Below are 23,889 nucleotides of genomic sequence, written 5' to 3' on the forward strand. Positions count from 1 at the left end.
GTTGGGAAAACAGAATAAAGCTCATGCTCCAGGGAAAATATCACAGTCTTATTAGTCAAATTTTATTTTACTTTTGCAGTTTCAACAGCACTCACCTCTGATGATCTTTCTTTACATTTCCATTTGAAGAGATCATGAATCTGAAAACAATTAGCTTCTTTACAACTGGAAAGAAAACAAGATCCTGGGGAAGTACTATCTTCATAGCTTTTTAAATTTTTAGTCCAGTAAGGACCCTCCTCATTAATTGTTTTTCTATTGTTAGGGCTGCAAGGCATGGGAACTAAACTGAAATTAAAATAATGATGACGATGATGACAGCATCTCATTCTCAAGCACCTCCTTTAGAACAAAATCATCTTCGCCAACTCATGTGTTATTTCTTGACACCTCCACTGACACTTCCAAATTCACACAGAGTTGTCCCAGGGCCATGAGAATGTTCCCTGGTCTTAATTTCAGTGTCAGCTCTGTGGTGTGTAAGGTCTCTGAGTGTGTCAGAATGTCTCACACCTTCTCTTTTCACCTGGTAAACATTTGGATGATGCAATCACATTCCCTTTTGGCCACTGTTTCAACAGTTTTGTACCTTTGGGTTTAGTGTCATTATTATCAGTGTCCCTATTTCCCAAATCCTGCTCCACATTTTCTTTACTTTCTCTTTGACTTAACACAATCCAGAAGGACTTCATAATGCGTTCTATGTGCTAATATCCTTTTCATCCAAGTGCAATCATTCTCTTTAATATTTTACTTTTTATTAGCATGTATTTTACATATTAATTGGATTCAGCATGATATTTCCACACACGTAAACACAGGATGCACTGATGAAATCCAATCTTCCTTTATCCACCCCTCTTCTCCCTTATCAACCTCTAGTAACCACTCCTCAACATAGAGATCAACTTTTTAGCTTCCACATATGGGAGAAAACATGTAGTTTTCACCTTTCCGTGTGTGGCTGATTTCATTGAATGTGTCCTTCAGTTTCATGCATTTTGCTGCAATGACAGGATTTTACTCTTCTTTATGTCTCAGTAGTATTTTTATGTCTCAATAGTATTCAATTTTGTATATATGTCATATTTTCTTCATCCTCTAAATCTTAATAGACATATAGTTTGAGTCCACATCTTAGCTAGTGCTATGTTAGTCAACTTTCTGTCACTGTAACAAATACCTGAGAATAACATATTAAAGAGAGAAAATTTTTATTTTGGTTCATCATTTTAGAGGTTGCTGTCCGTAGTTGCTTGGCCATGTTGCTTGTAGGCTGCATCAAGGCAGTAGTTCATGGGGAAGTGCCAGTTGGAGAAAAGCTGCTTAGCTCATGGAGGCCAGAAATCAAAGAGTGAAAAATTTTATAATAATATCCCTCCCCACAAATCAATTCCATTCATGATGTCAGAGCCCTTTATCCAATCACCTCCCCAAGGGCCCCACCTCTGAATACTGCTGCACTGGAAATCAAGCCCTGAATCCGTGAACCCTTTAGGGACATTCCAGAACCAAATCACAGCATATACTCAGAGGTAGGATAGCTGAATCATATGATCATTCTAATTTTAGTTTTTTAAAAGAAACTCCCTACAGTTTCCTCAGTAGTTCCCTATACAAAGAATCTACTCAAAATGGATCAAAGACCTAAATAGAAGACCTGGAACTACAAACCTACTAGAAGAACACATAGTGGAAACACTTTGAGACTTTGGATTAGGCAATGAGTTTTATATATATTCACAAACAAAACCCAAAATGGACAAACAGAATTACCTCAGATTCAAAAGTTTCTGTATTGCAAGTGCATTCTTAACTGTGCCAAGCAAGGCACAGGGAGTGAAAATGCATATGTGAACATATCTGAACAAAGAGAAAACCATGTTTCCACCATTTTTTTTTCTCTAGGCAACTTTCTCTGGCAGATACCAGGACTCTACACCACCCTGAAAAAGTTACTCGATCATTTCCTGTGTTCCTGTAACAACTAGAGCATGTTTGTGAGACTTTGCTGTATTGTACTGTGATTATGTGGGGACACTGTACATAAAACTAAGATCTCCTGTAAACTCCTTCAAAGAAATAATTGATTGTATTATCCATTGTCTTATCACATAATGAAATTTTAAAGAAATGAAATAATAGCTGTTATGCGTTCATTAATTTAGTCAACCCACACTGGATTTTTAGCTGTATAGAAAACTTCTCTAGGATACTACCACAAATTGTGGCTGCTCTTCCTCTGTTGGGGTCGGGATTTGATGTGTACACACAAAAGTTTATGTTAGTCAATTCAAGATTGTTCAGAGGTGAAACGACTTTTAAGAGATGTATAACCTAATCAGTAGACTAATACATTTGATGAATTAATAATTTGAATGGATTACTGGACAGTAACTACAGGCAGTTGGACTATGATTGGAGGAAGCAGATCACTGGGGAAATGCCTTTGGGGAGTAAATTTTGTTCCTGACCCCTTAAGTTCTCTCTCTCCTCCAGCACAGCCTTCTGTTATGATGTTCTGCTTCATCTTGGTCCCAGAGCAATGGAGTCAACTGACCATGGACTGAACCTCTCTCATCCATCTTAGCCATTCAGGAACATGGTCATACCCAGGAACTTTTTTTTTTAATTATTCCTAATCATCTCATCACTCCATAAGCTCCTTTTCAAGCACGTCTTTTCTTTCTAGCATCTTGTATCTTGAACCTTGACCCTAGCAATTCCCACCTCTGCTAAAACCTCTATTTCATGGACTCTATCACCTTTTCATTGTCCCTCCTGATTTTTACTTCTTTATTTCCCTTCTTACCCAGCTTATTTTTCCAGGACTTTTCATTATAACCACCCCTGAAATTTGCTCTCAATCACGTTGCTGTCCTTAATACTTGTCTGAGAAAAGCAGTGCTACAGATAATTATTGCCTATTTGAGTCCCCGCCAGAGCAAAAGAACACAGTTTAGAAACTATTCGTATTTTACACACATGGCCACGTACTGAAAGTGGCCCCTTGCCCAGGGAAGACAACTCCTGTTTTTAGCCCCATATGTTCTTTGTAAAGGGATGGATAGTCAATCATTTACAGAGGAGAGAATGAATATGTGACAGTGCTGATTCACAAATATAAATGGATTATTTAAGATATAAATAATAGAAATGGAATATAATGAAAGTGAAGAAGTAAAAAATTATCTACAGGTATTCAGCTTGATAATTTGTTAGCTAGTAGTGTTATTTATCTAGATGAAATTTCAAAGAGGGAATAAGTACAAGATTGGGAGATGGACCAGAAAGGTCAAGTTGAATTAGAGTTATCCAAAAGAAATTGTCACAGAGGCAACTGGACAGGTAAATATGGGGCTCTGGGAGACGTCAAGACTGGAGGTAGTGATTTGACAGGAATCTGTGTATTTATTTGCTATTTAAGCCTAATACAGTATTGTCAGGATACACGATAGATAAGCAGAAACTGGGGCTCTGGATCGGGCCCTGAAGCCACCCAACATTTAGAAGTTAGATGAGAAATCTAGTGAATAAATTGGCAAAATTATTTGCTCTTCAGTATTCAGAGAGCTGAAAAGTGGTGGCATGGAAACAAAGAGCACAAGCATGTGCCACACATTTGACACTCACTGTCCTAAACTTCACACCTTGCTGAATGGGCATTAGTATTTCCAACCAATCAAGAAACAAAAGACTAATTACCTCACTCAAGTTCACACAAGTTATACATTTTAGTGTTGATACTCATTATAGTTTGGCTTTAGAATGTCCCCAAAGTCCATGTGTTCAAGGCTTGATCTCCAGTTATCAGGAGGTGGTGAAACCTTTAAGAACTGGGGCCCATTGGGAAGTCATAGGTCATTGAGGACAAGAGACCCTGTCTCCTCCTCTCCTTTACACCAGACCACTAGGTGAGATTCTTCCTCTACTACCCACTCTCACCATGGTAGGCTGTGCTCCCACATGCTCAAAGCAACAGGACTATTTACTCAGGGATTAAAACATTCAAACATGTAAGACAAAATAAACCTTTCTTTTTTAAAGTATTTCAAACATGCGTTATAGTAGCAGAAAGCTGATTAACACCATACTCAAAAACAGTTGGCTAAGTTCAACATTTTATGCTTTTCTGATGTCTTACTAGCATCATCGAAGATTAAAAAGAATGAATGGAGAATAAGAGGGAGGAAGAAAATAAAGATGAAAGAGGAAGAAAGAGAGAAGAGGTAGGAGGAATGAGTCAATGAATGAACTCCAGTGATCCCAGTGAAAAGTTTCAGAATGGAGTCTGGTTTCACTGAGAAATTTACTATACTCCATGGACATAGAAAATAATGCAGAGAAGGCTTTATCCCTGATGAATTTCAACCATCACTGCCAGGATGCTTTGATATTGTTGTGGTTAAGACTGCAACTGTCTTTCAGCTTTATCTTTAGCCCTCATGCCTGTGCATAACTGGTGTTAATCAACTTACTCTATGTAAAGTGCTTGTCATGCATCAGAGACCTGGAGCTAAGTAGACCTCAAAACTATATAGAGTTATTTTCTCTCTAGCTGCAGCTGAATTTCCCAGGCATTGTTGTTGAAATTTGATTGGGGGAAGAAAAAGTTATCAAGCAAGTGGAACATGATCTCCCTCTTACAGACATGCAATTTTCCTTGCTGATCATTATTCCTGTATTCTCAAATGCTTACAGGTTTTTTCTCACTATATTTGTTCCATTACTTACTAAATATTGATGTTATGTTTCCCAGAAAGTCATTCCCATGAACTTTTGTTGTTGTTGCTATTCTCTTTGGAGAGAAAAAAAACTATTGGTGCAGGGAAAGGGGTATGGGGCATGGACTATTTATTTCATTAGGCAGTCAGCCTAGAGGCCAAGTTTTTTAGGAGTATGAGATGCAGGGATTTGAGTTTTCTTTATGCAGCAATGCTTAGATTTAGAGAGTGGGGGATGAGACAAAACAAAAGTAATATTTTGGTGAGATCACAATTGTTCTCTTGTTCATTTATTTTCCTGTTCAAAGACATATTTACGAAATACAATTTACAAAAAATAAAAATAAATAGCTCCTGTTTTTCTGGCCTCCTGCAGTTACAGGGCTCTACACCCCTTCTCTGACCATTAACAGTACCTCAGATTTTTCAAACCTTGTTTTCCATTCACAATTCTAACTAGCCAAACTCTCATCTGATTCTTACATCACCCTGTGATTTGAGAGATTTGTTCTAACTGTCCCTTTGTTGAGCTGAACCATCTGCCTCTTCCTTATCACAAGATGGTTTTCCAGTGGATCAAGCATCAGCCTGACTTCCATAATAAGATCCCTGGTTGCTTTGTTCACATGCAGAAAATTTAATACTGCTTCTCCTATTCCTATAATGAGTTAGGTTTTTAATTATTCCAGAGACACTGTCTGAAAGCTACCTGTTATGCTGAATACCCTTTCTCTGGGGTATGGTAATAGTAAGAGAAAAAAGATCTCTGAAGTAGGAATTGATAGAGGAACTAAAGAACCTCTTACCCAAAATCCAACTCTTCATTTTCCAACTTGGCTGAGGTGATTTTTGCTCTTTGTGTCAAAAAGCCAATCAGTGAAATGGGGAGGTTCTGGGAAACATCTACAAAAAACAAGCTGAGAACCTCAAAACAAGGGTTTCAATAAGAATTGTTACAAAGGAACTAAGTGGGCTCATTATGTTCACAATGACCCACAGAACTATAGCAACGTTGTTTGGAGTCCTTCTTTGTGGTATTATGTGGAACTTTATTGCTTAGCATACAAATCCATTAGATAGTGTCTTGGGTTTAAGAAGTTAAGCAAAAGAAATTATTGATTGTCATGCTGATCACGTGAACCCATAATTTTTGACCCGGATGTATAATTTTTTTTTGGCAGAAATGGAGGTCAGGAGATAGAAACTAATATACACAAGAAGTGTTTTCCTACAGGTGTGGTGGTGCATACCTGTAATCCCAGTGGCTCAGGAGGCTGAGACACAAGAAATGCAAGTTTGAAGCCAGTCTCAGCAACAGCAGGTGCTAAGCAATTCAGTGAGACCCTGTCTCTAAATAAAATACAAAATAGGGCTGGGGATATGGTTCAGTGGTTGAGTGCCTCTGAGTTCAATCCCTGGTACCAAAAAAAAAAAAAAAAAAAAATGTGATGTTCACTCCTAGCCATGTTTTCCAGTTCTTATCACATTTCACCTAACTTTCCTTTGCAACACCTTCCAAAACTTCACTTGCATTTTTTTCAATTTCTCCTTCTGAATCATTTTGTCATTTTGGCATTTTTTTTATTTTGCCTTAATACTAATAATTAATATTTGCACACTTACCTTATGTCAGGAAATTTCCTTAAGTATTCCATAGGCAAAGAGTCACAAAAGTCAGGTTATGTTATATTATAATCTCTCCTTTTACAAGGTAAAAACAATGCAAAAATCTCTGCCGAATACAGTGCTAAAAACAACTTGTCCCAAATCAAATACTTAATAAATGGAAGCACTCTGATCTAACCCAGGCCCTGGAATCAACCTTAGACTCGAGGGGCTTTTAACTTAATCAAGGAATTTAGATCCCCACTCTAACCTTGGAGTTCTAGTGCTTTATCTAAAATTTAACAATTTTAGACTTAAAAAAAAAAAGGGTTGTTCCAAATCTTAGCAATGATTGCTTTGGGATGGTTAAAATCCAAGTTGTGGGCTCCTGAATCAAATGTGTTGATTGTTCAGGTCTGGGAGTCCTTCCCATTAAATCTAAAAGCTGAACATGTTAGAGACATCCATAGGCTGTTTTTCACTGCCACCTTTCTTCTCCACTTTCTCTTTCCTAAGTCTTGGTCAGTTGTTTATTTATCTTTAATATTTCTCAGGGATATTCTGAGCTATATAAAGTATAAACAGTAAATTTTAATGATATATTCAGCTCAGCTATAATTTAGAGTAGGCAGAATGTCACATGAAATGAAGGTGACATTGACATGTACCATATCCAGACCTGGGAGAGATGTTAATCTGCACATCATGAAATGAAACCCTCCAGGGGACCCCACTGTACTTCAGTTCCTTTATGCAGCAATGTGAACCTAAAAAGGTTTGGTTCAGTGTTTGGCACCCGTTATAATACTGGCACTTCAGTGTTCTTGAGAGACACCTGGGCTAGAAATGACAGGGATGCCCCAGAAATGGAAGATCTGTAGAGAGGATACACCACTCTTGCTACCACTGACACCATAAGATAGAGGGAGCAGATTTCATTATCAAAGTGCATGAGGACATAAAAATTGGAAGCAATCTTTAATGCAACGTATTTCAGAAAACTCAGGGAAATATAAAAAGTACTCTTAAAATGTATTTTAAGTAGGAGATGCTTCTACATATAGATTTTTATTACTATGAACAGGTTAACTAGACACAGAAACTAGAATGCAATAGGGAAAAATAACAGATTTCTACTTGAAGAACCACAACTAATCATTTAAAACTTATCAATTATTCTTTTTTTCTGGTTTTACTTTCCTCTTCCTTTCTGTTCTCTTAAATTTTTACAGAGATTTATACATCCTAACACCACCTTACAAATGAAACAACAGATCCACCAAGCTGTCTTCTCTCCCACAAGACTTTAGAGAATAAGATTCATACAGTTTTCATTCCTAATTATGAGCTGCATGTCAGCCAACAACTATCCTGTGTTTGCTAAGGACCAAAGAAAGATAAAGTAAGTATAAATCACCAAGAAACTGATATCAGCTTGATCATAAACCAAAGAGCTGTGAATTGCCACATTTCAGTATTGAACACTCTAGTTTATCCTCTTGCCCAAGAAGCCCATAAATCCAAGCTGTGAGACACATGTGAGCAGCAATACCCAAGGGTAGCATATGAGAGCAGTTTTCTTTGTGGCTTCTCTGTTGTGTGTGGGCGATAAGGATAATTGCCATTAGAGCAATAGTGAGCAGCAACAATAACAGGTGCACAGGTCCCTGCCACTAATTCACTGTGCAGGATTTGGATTATCCCCCTACTCCCATTCTCTGGCTTCAGAACTGGTAGGACAATACCATTCTCAGAATTCATCTTTGCAGTCTTAAATCAGTCAAATTGCTTGATCAGGTCAATTTCCTCCATCTCCTCTTCCTAAAAGCAGTTTAAGTTCCCTAGCTGAATTTCTGGGGAGAGTAGAGACGCATGGTGGGATGTGGGAGGCAAGGCCATTGGGAAGATCATTAAACTACTTAACTTTATTTGAGTGATGACCCTAAATTTCAATAATCCAAAAGTTTAAAGTGGTGAGCACACTGCTTAAAATACTTGGATTGCAGACTGATTGCACACTTGCTGGGATATATCAGACAAGGAAGCTCCCAAATAGGAAGGAGACTGAGCAGGGGTCCCTCATGCAAAAGTTCCTGCCTATCTCTCCTGAGAGAGAATCTGTTTATGTCTCAGTAGTCTGGAAAGGCACTAAAGCGTAGAGACATCAATAAGAGGTTTTTTCTTTTTGTAAGTTATATTGACTTTCAGACTGCTATTGAAAAGGTCATGACCTTGTTCCATAGCAGAGGCCTTTGTTAACCCATGCCTGATCTGCAAGGTTATACTGGACATTCAGGGTCTGTGAGCTATGCTATTTAAACAACCAAATCTTAGTTTCTTAAAGACCCTATCTCTCTGCTCATGTCTCACTCCATTTAGGCTCCTGTTTGTCTATAGGGCTTTGATAAGGCAACATTTAACCCAAGTTTTCCAAAGTTTAAACTGCTTTAATTCCACAGATAATTTACCTTTGTTATCTGCTGAAACTGTACCATGATTCCCATCCCTGTCTTTGACTTATGCAGCTCTCTGTCTCATCTCAGCCCACAGACACCCAACTATGCTTGACGTTCAAGTTCTGTTTCCAGTATCACATAGGCCTTGAGTTACTTGATCCCTGTCAGCAATGAAATGTGACTTTAGCCTCCTCTAGAACCTGAGTTGTATTTCTGGTTGCCTCATAACTAATTCTGTGTTTCTATACACCCTTACTCTCCAACCCTTTATGTTCCTCGGAGGAAGTGGACATAGCAATCACATTTATCACACTTGTGCCTCAAAGCTGGTGTTTAATGTAAATTTGTTGACTAGAGTAAAATTTCAACTGTCTATAAACACAGTGATCCCTCTTTTCTGCTGCCCATGCCTCTGGTTTTCATATGTGAATTCAAGGAAGGACACATACTACACATTGTCTCACTTCCCTCTACCAAGTCCATGCTAAATGTGGGTCAGTGCTGATTAATTAGGACCCTCTCCACTTATCTATGTCTACTTTATAGCTCTTTTGTGATTAATTTAATCCTAGTGGATTTCTTTTAATTGCTCCTTGGTGAAAGAAAGGAAAGAGGAAGTGAGGAGGGAGAGGAAGGAAGGAGAAAAAGAAGAAAACTACACTCCCTGTCCCATGCACTTTAGCTCCTCTCTCTTTACCACAGAACTAAAGGAGCCCAACGATCTCCTGGTGAGTTATGTGCCCTGAAGGAAACACTTTAAAGATCATGCAAAGAATTTATTATGCATCCTGAAATACTTGGAAGATTGTTGGACCATAGTCCAGCCTCCTATCAGATCACTCTCTAGTTTGCATCACCCTGTTCTTCTTTCTTGTTCACTAATTTATTCAAAAATTACTTTAATCTTTATAATGTGTCTAGCTCTCTCCCAGGGCACCATGCATATCAATCTAATACTAATGTTGTAACTCTAATGTTATAATTTCAAAGCCCATGCAGTCCAAAGCAAGAGTACATTGTATTTTAAAAAAAAAAACACACACACACTTCAATAGCCATGACTTATTAAAAGTCAACTTAAATATGTATTTCTATACTTTAGAAATTGAGGCCCCATTTTCAATCCACCGCAATGCTTTGTAACAGACCCTGTCCTCTAATTTCAATGTTCTCCTCTACTCCATTCCTAATGTTCTTTCCCCAGGAAAAAGTCTTCTATAAACATGCTGCCTGATTTTTCTATCTTTGTCCTTCCCTGATCTCTTTCATAATTAATGTTGTAGCTATACTTAGCCTCCCTTCCTCCTTCAGAGAAAGAAAAGGAGAAAGCAAAAGGGTAGAAAGAAGATTCTTTTCTGCAGGAAGGGAAGTTTAGGGCCCAGTAATGTTTATGTAAATATGACAGAGACCCCAAACGCCAATAAGTTTGTTTTTCAGCAGCAAAACAGACACACGAATATAATAGTACCTTCTGTATGTTGGGCTGTAATACACACCATCGTTGCATAGGAGGGCAGGTATTCTGGTCATGCAAACATGGCTGAGCCTATCTGATGGGCAGAGGGCTGCCTCCCAGGAGGGCAGCAGGGAAGGGGGCACCGTGGAGTGAAGCTGAAGAAGGCAGGAGCCCCATCCCAGTGGGTCTGTAAAGCTTTTGTTCAGGAGGCTCGGCTTCAGGTCTGTCTTTTAATGTTCTCTTCACTAACTGAACAGTCTTCAAACTGTTGGCAGTCATTTCTAGTTCCTGGAAACAGACTTCCTGTCTTTTTTGTTACCTAATGAGTCCAGAATTGGACCAGATGCCCTAGTGTGTTCTAATCAGTGCCTTACAAAAGGCACATATCCCAGGACTGACAGCACAGGCCTCTGAACACAATCTCACAGTATTTTAGCTTTTCCCGTCACTGCAGCACACTGAACCCAAAATATAAATGTTCATTTCTGAAGTACACACAGATCTTCTTTCTCTACCATATTAACTAATTAAGCACCGTTTAAATTGTACTTAGCCTGGGCATTATTTCTACCCAAGCGTATCAATTATCCACATTAAATTTCACATTCCACTTTGATGCCCAATCGCCTAATCTTTCCAAATTTCTCCTGTGAAATGCTTCTATATGGGTTTCCTAACACTTTCTCTATTTTAATGCCATCAGTAAGTGTGAAAAAGAAAAGAGTACATATTGCCTCTGTAATCCCTTTCATTAAAAACAAACAAAGAAATATAATAAAGAGTGACAATTCATGGTAACCAAACTTACAAAACTAGGCTGGGGTATTTTTTTATTTTTGCTTTTTAAATTTTGTTTTATTTTGTATTTCTTTGAAATTATTCATACCCTAGATCCATAAAAGACAAGGAAATGGAAACACTGACAATTTAAATGACTTTCTGAGCCTCACTTAAAATGCCTGTGGTAAAAATGTTAGTGGCTTAGATTGGTATAAAGATCAAAAGCTTTAGAGTCAGACAGGTTGCGGGTGGAGGATAGGGGTGAATTTGAGCTAAGATACCACTCAGCTCTATGTCTTTATAGATGTGACTTCTCTGGGTGTCAGTTTTCTCATGTGCAAGGCAGCAGAAATAAGACCCATCTTGCAAAGACTGTTAAGAGAGCAAATAGAAGTACCTAATATATCTGTTCCATAGAGGACATTTGTGATAACTGCTCTGAGGTTGATGATGATGATGATGATGTGACATTTTTGCTACCCATTTTCTAAACCAGGGGCAGGCAATAATTTTCTCTAAATGCCAGATAGTAAATATTTAGACTTTATGGGTCACAGGGACACATACTCTGTCACTACAACAGAAAAGCAAACATAGGAAATAGGAAATAAATGAATGTGGCTGTATTTTTAAGGTATTCAAAACCCATTACAAGCTGCACTGGACCAGTGAGCTACCATTTGTTGACTTTTATTTTATGTCATCAGCTATTAATTCATTCAATAAATGTATATCTGGATTTCTACAATGAGCTGGCAATTGTACCTGGACCAGTAACTCCAAGAGAAAACAACTCTTAGAATACACCAATAAACAAAATGGGGGGGATGGCATTTATGTTCATAGGGTGTACCTACATCCTTATGAAAGGTAGTAAATAAACAAGAATACACATTAAGTAAACAAGAAAAATATATACCATAGTGCTAGAACTATGCACAGAATTAAAACAGAAGAGGGTGATGAGGTGGATGCCCATAATATCTTTACCTCACTAGAGAACAGAGTACTGCAGAAGTCATTTCCTAAAAGTTTTTCATTGATGTCATTGGCATTTTTATCCTAGGATCTTTGCAAAGATTTTAAAGTTTCTCAAGATTCATGTTTCCAAAGAATTAAGCTGAGTTTTCAGTGATGAACTCTTGAACAGGCATTTACAGAGACAGCAACCCTAGAAACAGGTAAGATACCAAGGGCAAGAGGACACAGCAGAGTTTGGACCTCAGTATCGCCAGAGTCTTGAGAGGACACTGGAGCATTCCCTTCCCTCAAGTTTCCTAGAGTCCTGTGTGATGAGGGAGAGTCACTTTGTAGTAAGGTCTCTGTAAATTAGTGGGAGCCATCACATGTAAAACTTCTGTAGGTTGGGCCCCAAGCTATACTCTTCAAAGAAAAATCCTCCATTTTCACTCTTCTTAGCAACCCTAGAAAAGAAAATCTTAAAAAACCTTGTTTTATAGATGAGAAAATTGAGGTTTGGAAAGGTTGTGACTTGTCACAAAGTTGGTAATTGGCTGTGCTAATATTTGACCTTAAATCTGTCTGGCACTAGAGTCTTCCATTCCTTGCATTTTGCATTTTTCCAACCATTCCAAAGGATTGCTACATTTCTTTCTACATTTCCAACCCCGGCTCCCATTGTCTATTACCACTTGACTCTTCACTCATGAACCTACCTAAAACCTACCCATATGCTTAACACAGATAAGCAATATTGTCAGACAACTTTTAAAACTCCACTTGTATTAAATCTACTTGTTTCCTCTTCTAGCTAGGCCAATAGCAATATAATTTTAAAAAGTAATCAAATGTGTTTGACATGATTTATTTTCACAAATCTATGCTGCCTCACAGCAATTAAATTGCACTCTTCCAAACATAATGCTGAGCAGAGCCTTAAGTATCAGCTCAAATTAACCTCCCATTGGAAATAATAGAACAACATTGGTCCCCAGTCATTCAGGCATTATTTTAAAAAACTAATGGGATTTTATTTTCAGTTTTATAATGATCTGTTCTATCCCCTGATCCAAAAGACTCCTAAAATAGGCTTAACGGATACTCAGTGAAATGATGGATTCTCTAATCAAGTGTGCCACCCCAAGATATCCATTGATACCTGATGTTTTGTCTAATTATATATTTTCCAAATTATTAAAATGCATCTATAGGATAGGCTGTCTCATTTTTCTTTTTAAGTTCAACAGATATATCTCTTCCTGTAAGCGGTGATGAATAGGATGAAAAGTGATTGGTATGCAATATTTCTGTTCACTAATACTTTCATTCTAAAACATCTCCTCCAAGTTTTTTGTTTCTTTGTTTCCTCTTTCCTTCACTCAAAGCCCGGCTAAGAATTTGCTGTGATTTTAAACCAGTTACACATGTTTCTCATCTTTGAAGCAGAGAAAAGTTGAGGTAGCAGTGGACATTGGAAGAGTAAGGGTGAAGGAATAACAAGGTCTACTAATGATTTCCAATGAATACAGACAGCAATTAGGAGATGTGAATACATTTATTTAAGCATTTACTATGAACCAAACTCTATGATGAAAATTTTAAATAGAAAAAAAGATGGTTTATAAAAGTTAAGTAATTCCTAAGGGAACAAAATGAGGAAAGGGATGGAAATAACATTTCAATTCAGTTCTATCTGTTGTCCACATGGTTTCAGCCATACCGTGCTGTCCTCCAGTGCTTTAAGTAACTACCATAATCATGACCTCTTCTTGGCATTATTGGTGGAAAAAAAAACGTGATATTGTCTTCCAAAATTTTTGGCTTTCTTTGAAGAACATAGCAGCAATAACACTATGTATTCATTGAATTGTTCTACAATTTTGACTGTCTTTGGAGGATTGGACTTAGCTATAAAATATACCCAAGAGAAAGAATATATTTTTATTCAGTGACATTCCTGTTTTGCAAAGCCTAAATCAGAGTAAGTGTTTAGTAACTATTGATTGAGTGGTAGGTTTACTGGTTGGTGGGTTGGAGATTTGTATACACAGTTAATGAATCTTTCTATGTTTTTCCTTTTAATTGATTATTTAATTTATTCATTTGGGGAAAAAACTTTCTAAATATAAGACAAAAAGGGAAAATACACAACTGATAATAAAAACTAAATTTCAAAAAATGTCTGGAAGAGTTCTAAGTTTAGGATTACTATAGATTGACATAAAGAAAGCTTTATTCAGTTGGTTGAATTGAATTTGGCCTCAAATTATGAGTAGAATTTCTGTAGAATAGATGGGAGAAAAATATATTCCAGGAAAGGATATATGGTAAATAAAATCAGGAAGACAAGAATGTGGGATACATTTGGTGCTGTGAGGTGAATTGGAAAATGGGGATACATTTGAATTAAGGGGCTGTGATTTGGGACATACATTAAAAGACAGGTTGAGGATTCAGGCCTTGTCTAGAAACCCTTTGCAGTGCATTAAATAAACTAAAGCAATGGAAGTAAAGTGAGAAAAATGATTTTTCAGCACTTGGCAAGAAGACAAAATTAATAAAAGTTAACAAGAGTGATAGATATCTGTGAGGAAGACCTGTAAACCCAGTCAGTCACTCAAGGAAGGGCTTGGCTTAGGGAGATAATGTCCAAAGCAGCATGGAGGGAATATGCCTTTGAAACAGGATAAGGCTTAAGTTCTGGTTTTGTCATCTTTATCTCTGAGTGTTTAGAGGGAATAATTTCACCCCTTACAACATTAAAGTCTTCATCAGCAATAAAACTTTACTCACAGGGCTTTATTTGAGGATTTGTTGAAATTTGTCATAAAACATTATAGCAGTGGTTCTGAAACATTGCCATTGGGCTTATCTTAGACAGCTCAGACTTCCATTACAGATAACATAGACTGGGTGGCTCAAACAATGGAAATTTATTTTCTTGAAGTTCTGGAGGCTGGGAAGTCCAAGATCAAATTTTGCAGCATTCTGCTTCTGGTGAGGGCTCTCTTTTCCTAGTTTGAGGTTAGCTGTCTTCACATTGAGTTTTCAGATGGTCTTTTCTCAGTGTGAAAATGTGTGGAATGGAATAAGAGGGGACTCTCCAGGGTCTCCTCTTGTAGCAACACTAATCTTACCAGAACAGGGTCCTACCCAGGGCCTCATTTAACATTGAGGGTTAGGACTTCATCATAGGAATTGGGGGACATAATTAAACACTCAGCAGACTGTTTGTGTTAGTGTGTGTCATTGAAAGGATTGGCATGAAAAATATTAAAAATAAAAATTGTCAAGTCAGGGCTACGAAAGAATAGGAAGGGAAGTTAAATGGAATGTCAAAGTTTTGAACTTGAGTAACTAGGGGAACTATGGTCTGTTTGACCTGTGTCCTTTATTAACTTCTGCTGGACCTTTCACATTTAACTTGGATTTCCAAAGAAATAGTCATCCATGGTCCAATATAGTAGGGCCCCTTAAAAATCAATCAACATATATGTACTTCTTTCCATTAAAAATGAAAAGCTCAATTTTGGCTTCTACTTTAAGGAGAATTCTCAGAGGATCTCATCATACTAATAGTCTTTCAAGAAACAGGTTTATCATATAAGAAATATTATACACTCTGTAATCAATGCTGCCTCCTATAGAGAAAGTCCAGAAGAGATTTTCAATGGATTTGTGAGGCTTTCCTTTGGTGAAGTTCCTATAAATTCTATCCACTTGACTTTTTCTCTTTTCCAACTTATGGAAAACATATTAGACGAAGTCATGTAATATCCAATTACATTTCTAAAATGGAGTGTGTGTAGAACTTGGAGAGTTTGGCATGTGTATGAAGGGGTGGGGATGTTTTGTTTAACGTTTCTCTTTTGGGAGCTGATTTTCAAAAGGAAGAGCAGAGATATGTTGTTTCATTGAAACATTCTTTCCTCTTTGCTTCACTGGGAAGGAACACTTCCAGAGATACTGCCAACTGATGGAGTGGGAATCATTCCCATGACAACATTGGGAATGAATAACTAACCATATATCTAGTTTATTTTACTTCTATTTCTCAATTCATTGGTGAGAGTAGATCCTTGTTCCCTATCATGGTGTTGTGCACAGACATGGAGGTGATATGTTGTTATGAGTAGCAAGGTAAAGTTGGGGAAAGGGAAGGAATCTCCAGATGTTGGGCACTTCCTGTGTGGGATTCCTGATAGGCTGTTCATACAACCAGCAAAGGTAGAAGGATGAGCAGACAGACCTACAGTTCAGGGACAGAGGGCTGAGTTAAGCATGTCTTGGCTCATGGTGTATTGTCATCATCAGAGCATGTGAGATCTCCTTCTTGTTTTGTCTATTCATTCATCCCCTGTGACTAAGTTCTTTATTCTTATCTCCATTGGAAAATAAGTTTATTTTATAAGTCAAATATCTGAGGTTGTGAAAAGTTCAGTAAGTTAAGTAGATATTTCTAATATCTACACATTAGTATAAGTGCCTAGGCTTGGAGTTAGAGTTGAAATGCATATTCCACTGAATATACTAATTCTGTAAAATCCATACAGATAGATTACAACAAAATATATCAAAAAAGTTTGAAACACACAATTGTGTGTTTGCCCCAAAAAGAGAACAGCACAATGTTGGGATGATAGGGGGGAAGGTGGCAGGGGGCTAACTCGCTATGTGGACCATGAATGAGACTTTTAAGACCCTTTCTTGTAGGGTAAATTATGAACCTTAGGGGAGTGTGATTATTGCATGTTGCAGGCATATTTCAGAACAAACTTAAGACTCTCCCAAAAGGATGTTCTCCTGGAGATATATACAGGGCTAGAGGAGAGTGAATAGTGATTACCATACTTAAAACTTATACTCAAACTTAAAGGCTTATGTTCTAAATTTTTCAAGAATTAACAGTCTAGGTCTAATTACATGAATTCTGATTCTTTGTGTTTTTTTTTTTGTTTGTTTTGTTTTGTTTTATAAAATTGAGTTGTTCCCAGCCTTTTTCCTACAAACTCATTCTATAGTCATCTAAAATTTTAAAAGTCAACTTAGGGTTTTTCAAAATATGTAGTAATTTTTTACTATGAAAATAAAAAGTGAATTCAGGTGAAAATATTTTATCTGTGATTAATAGAGTATGATAAACTAGAATATAAAAGTAATTTATTGTAACCTTCAGTAATATTCATAATCCATTCAGACAAGTTTTACAACATTCCATTTAATAACTGGCACATGTTTTTTAACATTTGATTTCAGATTGAAATTAAATAATGAAATTAAACCTTGCTTTTCAGACCTATTAAGTGGAATTATTTCATCTGATACTTTATGTTTATTTATTTCTTAATTTGTTTCTAAAAGATGAGGTAAAGGAGATGGTGTGTGTATTTTGATTTGCAAGTACTTCTTCACATACAAAAACACATTGCTTGTGAGGATAGTGTTTATTTTCCCAAAATGAAAATCAAATTGAATGTAATCATCACTGAATATTCTCTTTTTAACATTGGTTTTCAAAACACTAGAGACATCTTGATGTGGTGTATGAGAATTTTGATCAGATGAATGCATTTTAAAGATCCAGTGAAAATATCTGCACATCAATGCTCCTGTCATCGACCAACAGCATGTTATGAGTATAAATTAAACAACATATGATGTGGAATAAAATAATTTAGGGCTGTATAATCCTTACATCCCCATAACTATGAGAAGTGTTCAACTGAAGGATAAACTGAGTGACTGGATAATTTAATTCCAATACCACCTGGTAAACATATCTTGAAAAAATTCAGCCATCATATATGGAGAGTTTACCATGCACAGTGAACTTTACATGGATAATCTACTTGATTTTTCACCATAACTCAATGAGTTTGGAATTATTTGTTATGCCCATTTAACAAGTAAGGAGACAGGCTGCGGTTGTGGCTCAGAGGTAGAGCCTAACATGTGTGGGGCACTGGGTTCAACCCTCAGCACCACATAAAATGAAATAAAGACATTGTGTTCACCTATAATTAAAAATAAATATTAAAAAAACAAGTAAGGAGACATAGGTCATAGAATAATAGTAACTGAGTTTTTACTTAGTGGTACTAAGTTTTTAAAATATATTTTCTCATTTAATACTTAGAGCAACTTTGCGAAAAAAGTACTATTATTATTCCATTTAATGTATTAAGAAAATCAAAGGTATGACAACTCATCTAAAATCATACCATCTGCTTATAAAAGAGGTAGTGCTAAAGTCAGGGTATATAACAAGAGGCCAAGCTTGTACCACCATGTTATGCTTGTAAGTATTCAAATCCAGTTTAGTCAACCTGTTTATTCAATATCTATATATTTAGGCATTTACAAAAGAACAAATTAAACAAATGCAATGACCATTTGTAAGAGTGTGAGTTTGCTGGAACACCACATCTATGGTTGGGAACACTGATCCACTGACACTGTTTGCTTGACCCAGTTGATCAGTGGTTTGAAACATTTTCTCCTCTTGGATTTGGAGACACTACTGTCACCTGATTTTCCTCTAATGTCTGGCCATACAGTTTTGATATTCCTTGGAATTCATCCTCATCTCCCAGTCCTTTAAAAGTTGGAGCATGCCAGGGCTCACTCCTTGGTATAACATTTCTTCTCCACATACACTCACTTCATTTAAAGAGATCATTCTAAAGCCCAGAGAACACAGTGGAAGTCATGAAGCTTAATGTGATCACCCAGAAGAATAAGCACAGGAAAAAAGAAAGAAAGGAAAGAAAAGCAACAAAGAGCAGATGAAGACAACCAAGTGAACAACACTACTGAGCTTTCAATACTAGAGGAGAATCAGAGGAAATGCTAGAAAAGGAAAGTATGGGAGAAAGGTAAAGAGAGAAAAAGGTTAAAAGGTAGAAGAAATATTAATTACTTGATGCAAAGAGGAAAGAGAAATAACGACTTAAAAATAGAAAGTGAACATAGTTGCAGCATGGTATGACAGTTGGAAGAAATTCCAACAGAGAGGTGCTGAGGGTAATCAGACTTGGTTGGTGAAAGAAGAAGAACGGTCAATTATAATATTGAAAGCAGGAGAAGATAAAATAAAAGATGATAAAGGATGCAAGTGCTTTGATTCATTTATTTCTTTGGTATTTACTGAGTACCTACTATATACATAGAACTATTCAAGGGACGGGGTCCACAACACTACCCAGAATGAAAAGAAGAGCCCTGCTTCCTATAGTTCCATTCTAGTGGATTGACAAAAGGAAATATTTTCACTGGTCTATGGGACATAATTGTTTGCATAACATTTATATTGCCCATCAGTTCTTTCTTTTACTGTACTAATTTTACATTTGCTTTAGCTTATTTACTAGACTAAAGCCTTCACACTAAACACACATACACACACACACACACACACTTAACATTACTCATTTCTATGTCTCATTCTAATATAATTGCGTATTTGAATTTGTAAAATTGATTTCATATGATCTATGAACTTGGAAAAAAGAGTGATAGGATTTGGTAATAATTTGTGTGGTAGATCAAACATAGAAGGGAAGAGAAGGGAAGACAATAGAGAAGGGGAGAGGAGGGAAGGAATAAGAGAGAGGAAAAATTTGTGGTTTACAGTGTATTTAGTTCCCATCACCTGTTCTCTTTTACCCTCTCTTCTTCAGACCAGTCAAGAAACCAGTAAATCTCACCCCTTGAATATAAGCCTCTTGTTGCTTCATATTTTAATTTGGTTTACCCAGATATTCAATGGCATATGTCTTAGCACAAAGCACAATTCTGCTTGGTCATTTTTAACACGAATGTGGTTTCTTCCACCTATGTGTACAATATTTTTGGAATTGATAATTCTAGGTTCAGAACTAAGAACATATGCAACTAGCTCCACCACTTCTTTTTCTACCTTGTACCTCCCTTCCCCAGTAGAGCCTCCCAAAACACACACATCCAACTAAAAGCACCAAATGTGAAAAATATATCCTCTTTTTCCCCTTCTCAGTAATAATTATTCCACTTCTTTACTTTATAAAGAGCACACGGGCTGAAATTCTTCCAGCAGAATGTCATCAATTGCTTTTCAAAGCATGCACAAAATTAAAAAGCATTGTGGGTAATGGAATGTAAATGAGGTTAGACTGACACTTTCTTAACAAAGTTAAACTGTTAATATGCACCTGGAATTCATGTGGGGAATGAGCAGGGGACCTGTTATGGAGCAGCTCTTCTGGCACTTTACTCCCTGGGTGGGGTCAGGAAGGACACTGAGATCACCTCCCACAAGGTTCCTTGGTCTGCTGACTCTGATTGTCTTTTGGAACTGTGTGTGGAAGCCAGACGAACACCATCTTAAACACTAATGTGTTTGCTTGGATAAGATGATTTGGCCTATGCCTGAATCTGCGTTTTGAGGACATCAAGTTTCTAATCAATGAGAGTTCATGGTGAAATTTCCCTAAGAACAATGAAGAAAGAGAAAAGGAAAATTAGAAGTACTTGAGGCACAGAATGGAGTGCAAGGCAGCAGAATTCCTTGCAGAAAACCTTGGGGTGGTATTTGTGCTTTCTGAGTCCTAATTTCCCCCAGCTGAAAATTCCAGGTTTTGATGATAAAGAGTGGCAATGGCAAATGTTCATGTCTTTTCAAAAATAAAAAAAACAAAACAAACAAACAAACACTATGTTGCTGATTAAATGATTCCTAGGTCAACAGAAAGATCACTTGAAGAGAGATGTGTTCATGCATGTAAGTCCAGTGTTTTGGAAAAGTAACATGCACACTTAATACATACAACTTGGTTTCAAAGTATCATCTCCACACAAAGGACAGCAGTCCTTGGGAAAATGAGTGATTCCAGAAATGGATCAGAGAAAGTTGAGGTGAACCTAGAACATCCTGTTATGCCAGAAAATAAAATTTTGCTCAAGAAAGATGAAAATACATCAAAAGGACATAGGAGTCATAGAAGAAATTTCCACATAAGAAGGAATTTAGGACAATTTCAGCATCAAAATAAATAGTGAGAATAATGGATTGTAACTCATTGAAAAAAACAGTAATCCACAAATCCACAGAGATAAAAATAAATAAGTGCATAATTAAATGGTCGGGGAGGAATAACTCTTTCTTACAATAAAATGGCAACTAGTAAATGTGAAAGAAATAATAACCATTTGGCATTTGCCATAACAATAATAATTGTTTTGAGAAAAAAAAATCTGTGGATGTTAAAACTGGTAGGAAAATGTTTGATGACAAAAATGGAACACTTACATAGTCTTGGGGAATTTTCCCACAAGGTACTTAAAATTTGACAGGTAGTACCTTAACCAAGAAGTCCAAGTTAACATAACCTGGAATAGAACAAATATATATATATATATATATATATGCCTCTTGATATGAAGTACTGAACAAGACAAAACATCGTTCCTGCAGTATTCCTGCCAAAGGTGCATAACCTCCTCTTAATCATGAGAGAACATCAGGAAAATTAAAAGTGTGAGATTTTCTCCAAAATAGTGACTGGAAATCTTGAAAAAATAATGGTCATGAAAGCCAAGTAAAATCTTCTAGATTAAAGGACTGAAGAAATTTGACAACAGAATGAACCTTATTATTTTGACTGAATCCCACACCCAAGAGTTTTTCCCTTTTGTTATAAAGAACATTCCTGGGACAATTGGAAATTTTGAATAAGGTTTATAGATTATTTTTACAGTATTGATGACCATTGATGTTTATAATTACACTGTGCTTGCATATAGGAATACCCTTGCTTTTTAGAAAATGGACACTAAGGGGCAAAAGTGAATTATATCTGCAACTTATTCTCAAATGACTCAAAAAGTAGTGTGAGTGTTTGTGGGGGGGAGAATATAAGAAAATGTTAACATTTAAGGAGTTTCCATGAAGGTATACATATATTTTCTGCAAGATTTTTTAAGTGCTGAAATTACATAAAGATTAAAAATAATGAAGTTAAATATATATCAAAGGTATGTACTTGAGGCTGATAATACTTTATCTTTCTGCTTTTGATGATCCAATTCTTTGACTTACAACTTTATCATTAAAAAAAAAAAGTTGAAGTTTTGGTGGATTCCTACAGAACAAGATTTTTGTTTCATGGTACTAAAGGCGGTCACAAGGAATCTAAATTACATGTACAACGAATGAACATATTTATAGATATAATTTTTCAGAAGTTCTACAACTTTCACAACCTATCTTCAAAATTCACTTTGTTAAAGACAGAAGGCTTCCATTCCATAATGCTGCTTCAGAGCTTGCCCAGAACCTTTGGCTCAGTTCCCTGTTGCCTGTTTAAGGAATCCTAGAGAAACTACAGTAATAGATAAAGGGCAGGGGAAGGGAACAATAGGATTGAGTTTTCTTGCCTAACCAGTTTTGATTTCTTCATACCGTTTATCTGGCCATCACTCTATACCAGGTAGAATTCCAAAAAGGAGAAGAATTGATTCATGAATATATTTTTCTCCTTCCATGGATTATCTCCATTAAAGATCATCACTGGAAGCAGTTAGGAGATGAGGCAGAAGAATTATAATGTATTTCATGTGGAATGCAGATGGAAGTAATAGGACAAATGATATAGAATTTTATATCAGACTGAACCTAATTTAAACTGGGACAAATTTTTAAAAATTTGTCCTAAACTTCTGTATCATTATTTATCAAAACATGGAAACTAATCATCTAAGGTGGTCTTTGAAAGAACATAAGAGCTAATAGGTAGAACCTGCTGTATAGTTCCAATTCTCCTTTCCAGGTCTGCTCATCATCTTTCTGAATCCTGCTCAGTGTCCTAAGTGACTAACTCACAGAACTGCATGAACCAATGAGCCTTGCCTTGGAGCTACTGGTTGAGTTCAGGCAAATTGTTGCTTGATCAGGAGAACAGAAGTGAGGAGAAAGAGGTGTGTAGTATCTCTTTGCTAGTCTCCCTCCCTGTGAAGCTGTTGTTAGGCAGTGGCTACATGATTCTTCCTGGGACTACAGTTCCTGAAGCACAGCCCTTTTACAGATAAGACTATCACAGGTTAGGGAGACTCCTCTGGTTCTGCCTCTCTGCCTCATGGAGGACAGTAACTTCCCACTCTTGTTGTTCCCAGGAAGGCTCACTTTCCTTTATTGCCTCCCTTAATATTGCCTATGTAAATACTTTCACTGAATTCTCCTCAGGTGTCCCTTTGTCATGTGTGTCTGTTTGATGCTAGGTCCTAGATGTACTCAGGAACAATCTTGGAACCCAGAGGATGTCAATTGGATAACCCTTACTTCATTTGGCTTTGCTAGTAGTTTGAAGAAATCTCTTACCAAGGGAGGAACAAGCCTTCCAACTGCTCTTTGAAGTCAGAAGGAAACTGTTGCTGTGATGATTCAATTTGTAAAGGACAGAACTCTTATCAGTAGCCACTATAAAAATGTTGATGATGGGGTGAGGGGTCAAGTCTCTGAAGAAAAAAAATACAGTCCAGATTGGGTCCAAATACAGTTATGTGGCCCTTGTGTGGAAAAGACTGGTTGGTTCATAGTTAATGTGACATTTATTATGGATTAGTAATAATGTCCCTTAATATTTTTTACAATTGCCTCAGGCAGAAGGGGAAAGGAAAGGAACAAATTTGCTTAATATAATACAGTTCTAATATCACTATTGACCTTCCAGAGGTATTTTATGTCAATGATCTTATGTTTTCTTAGTTTGTATATCAATAATTTTATACTGTATAAAACCCAACCCAATTTGCTCCTTGTTCCTAGTATTTTCGCTCTCTTGCATCAAACATCTGGGAGCATTTTACAAGGCTTTCCTGTGATCTGCCAAACTATGCACACATGTGCCTTTCAGGACTCCAATTTTCTCCACCC

At 36.8% G+C, this 23,889-nt stretch overlaps 1 protein-coding gene across 2 annotated transcripts in view; it reads right to left on the reverse strand.

The window, feature by feature from the left end:
• Agbl1 (AGBL carboxypeptidase 1) overlaps positions 1–23,889 on the reverse strand; it is a 705,341-nt gene that overhangs the window by 181,467 nt on the left and 499,985 nt on the right. For both annotated transcript variants that reach the window (XM_071607355.1, XM_027922002.2), the window contains exon 21: positions 7,457–7,480. In XM_071607355.1, coding sequence (XP_071463456.1) covers positions 7,457–7,480 — 24 coding nt within the window. The remainder of the gene's footprint in view (positions 1–7,456; positions 7,481–23,889) is intronic.

This window comes from Marmota flaviventris, chromosome 2 (genome assembly GCF_047511675.1).
Source record: "Marmota flaviventris isolate mMarFla1 chromosome 2, mMarFla1.hap1, whole genome shotgun sequence".
Taxonomy (NCBI): Eukaryota; Metazoa; Chordata; class Mammalia; order Rodentia; family Sciuridae; genus Marmota; species Marmota flaviventris.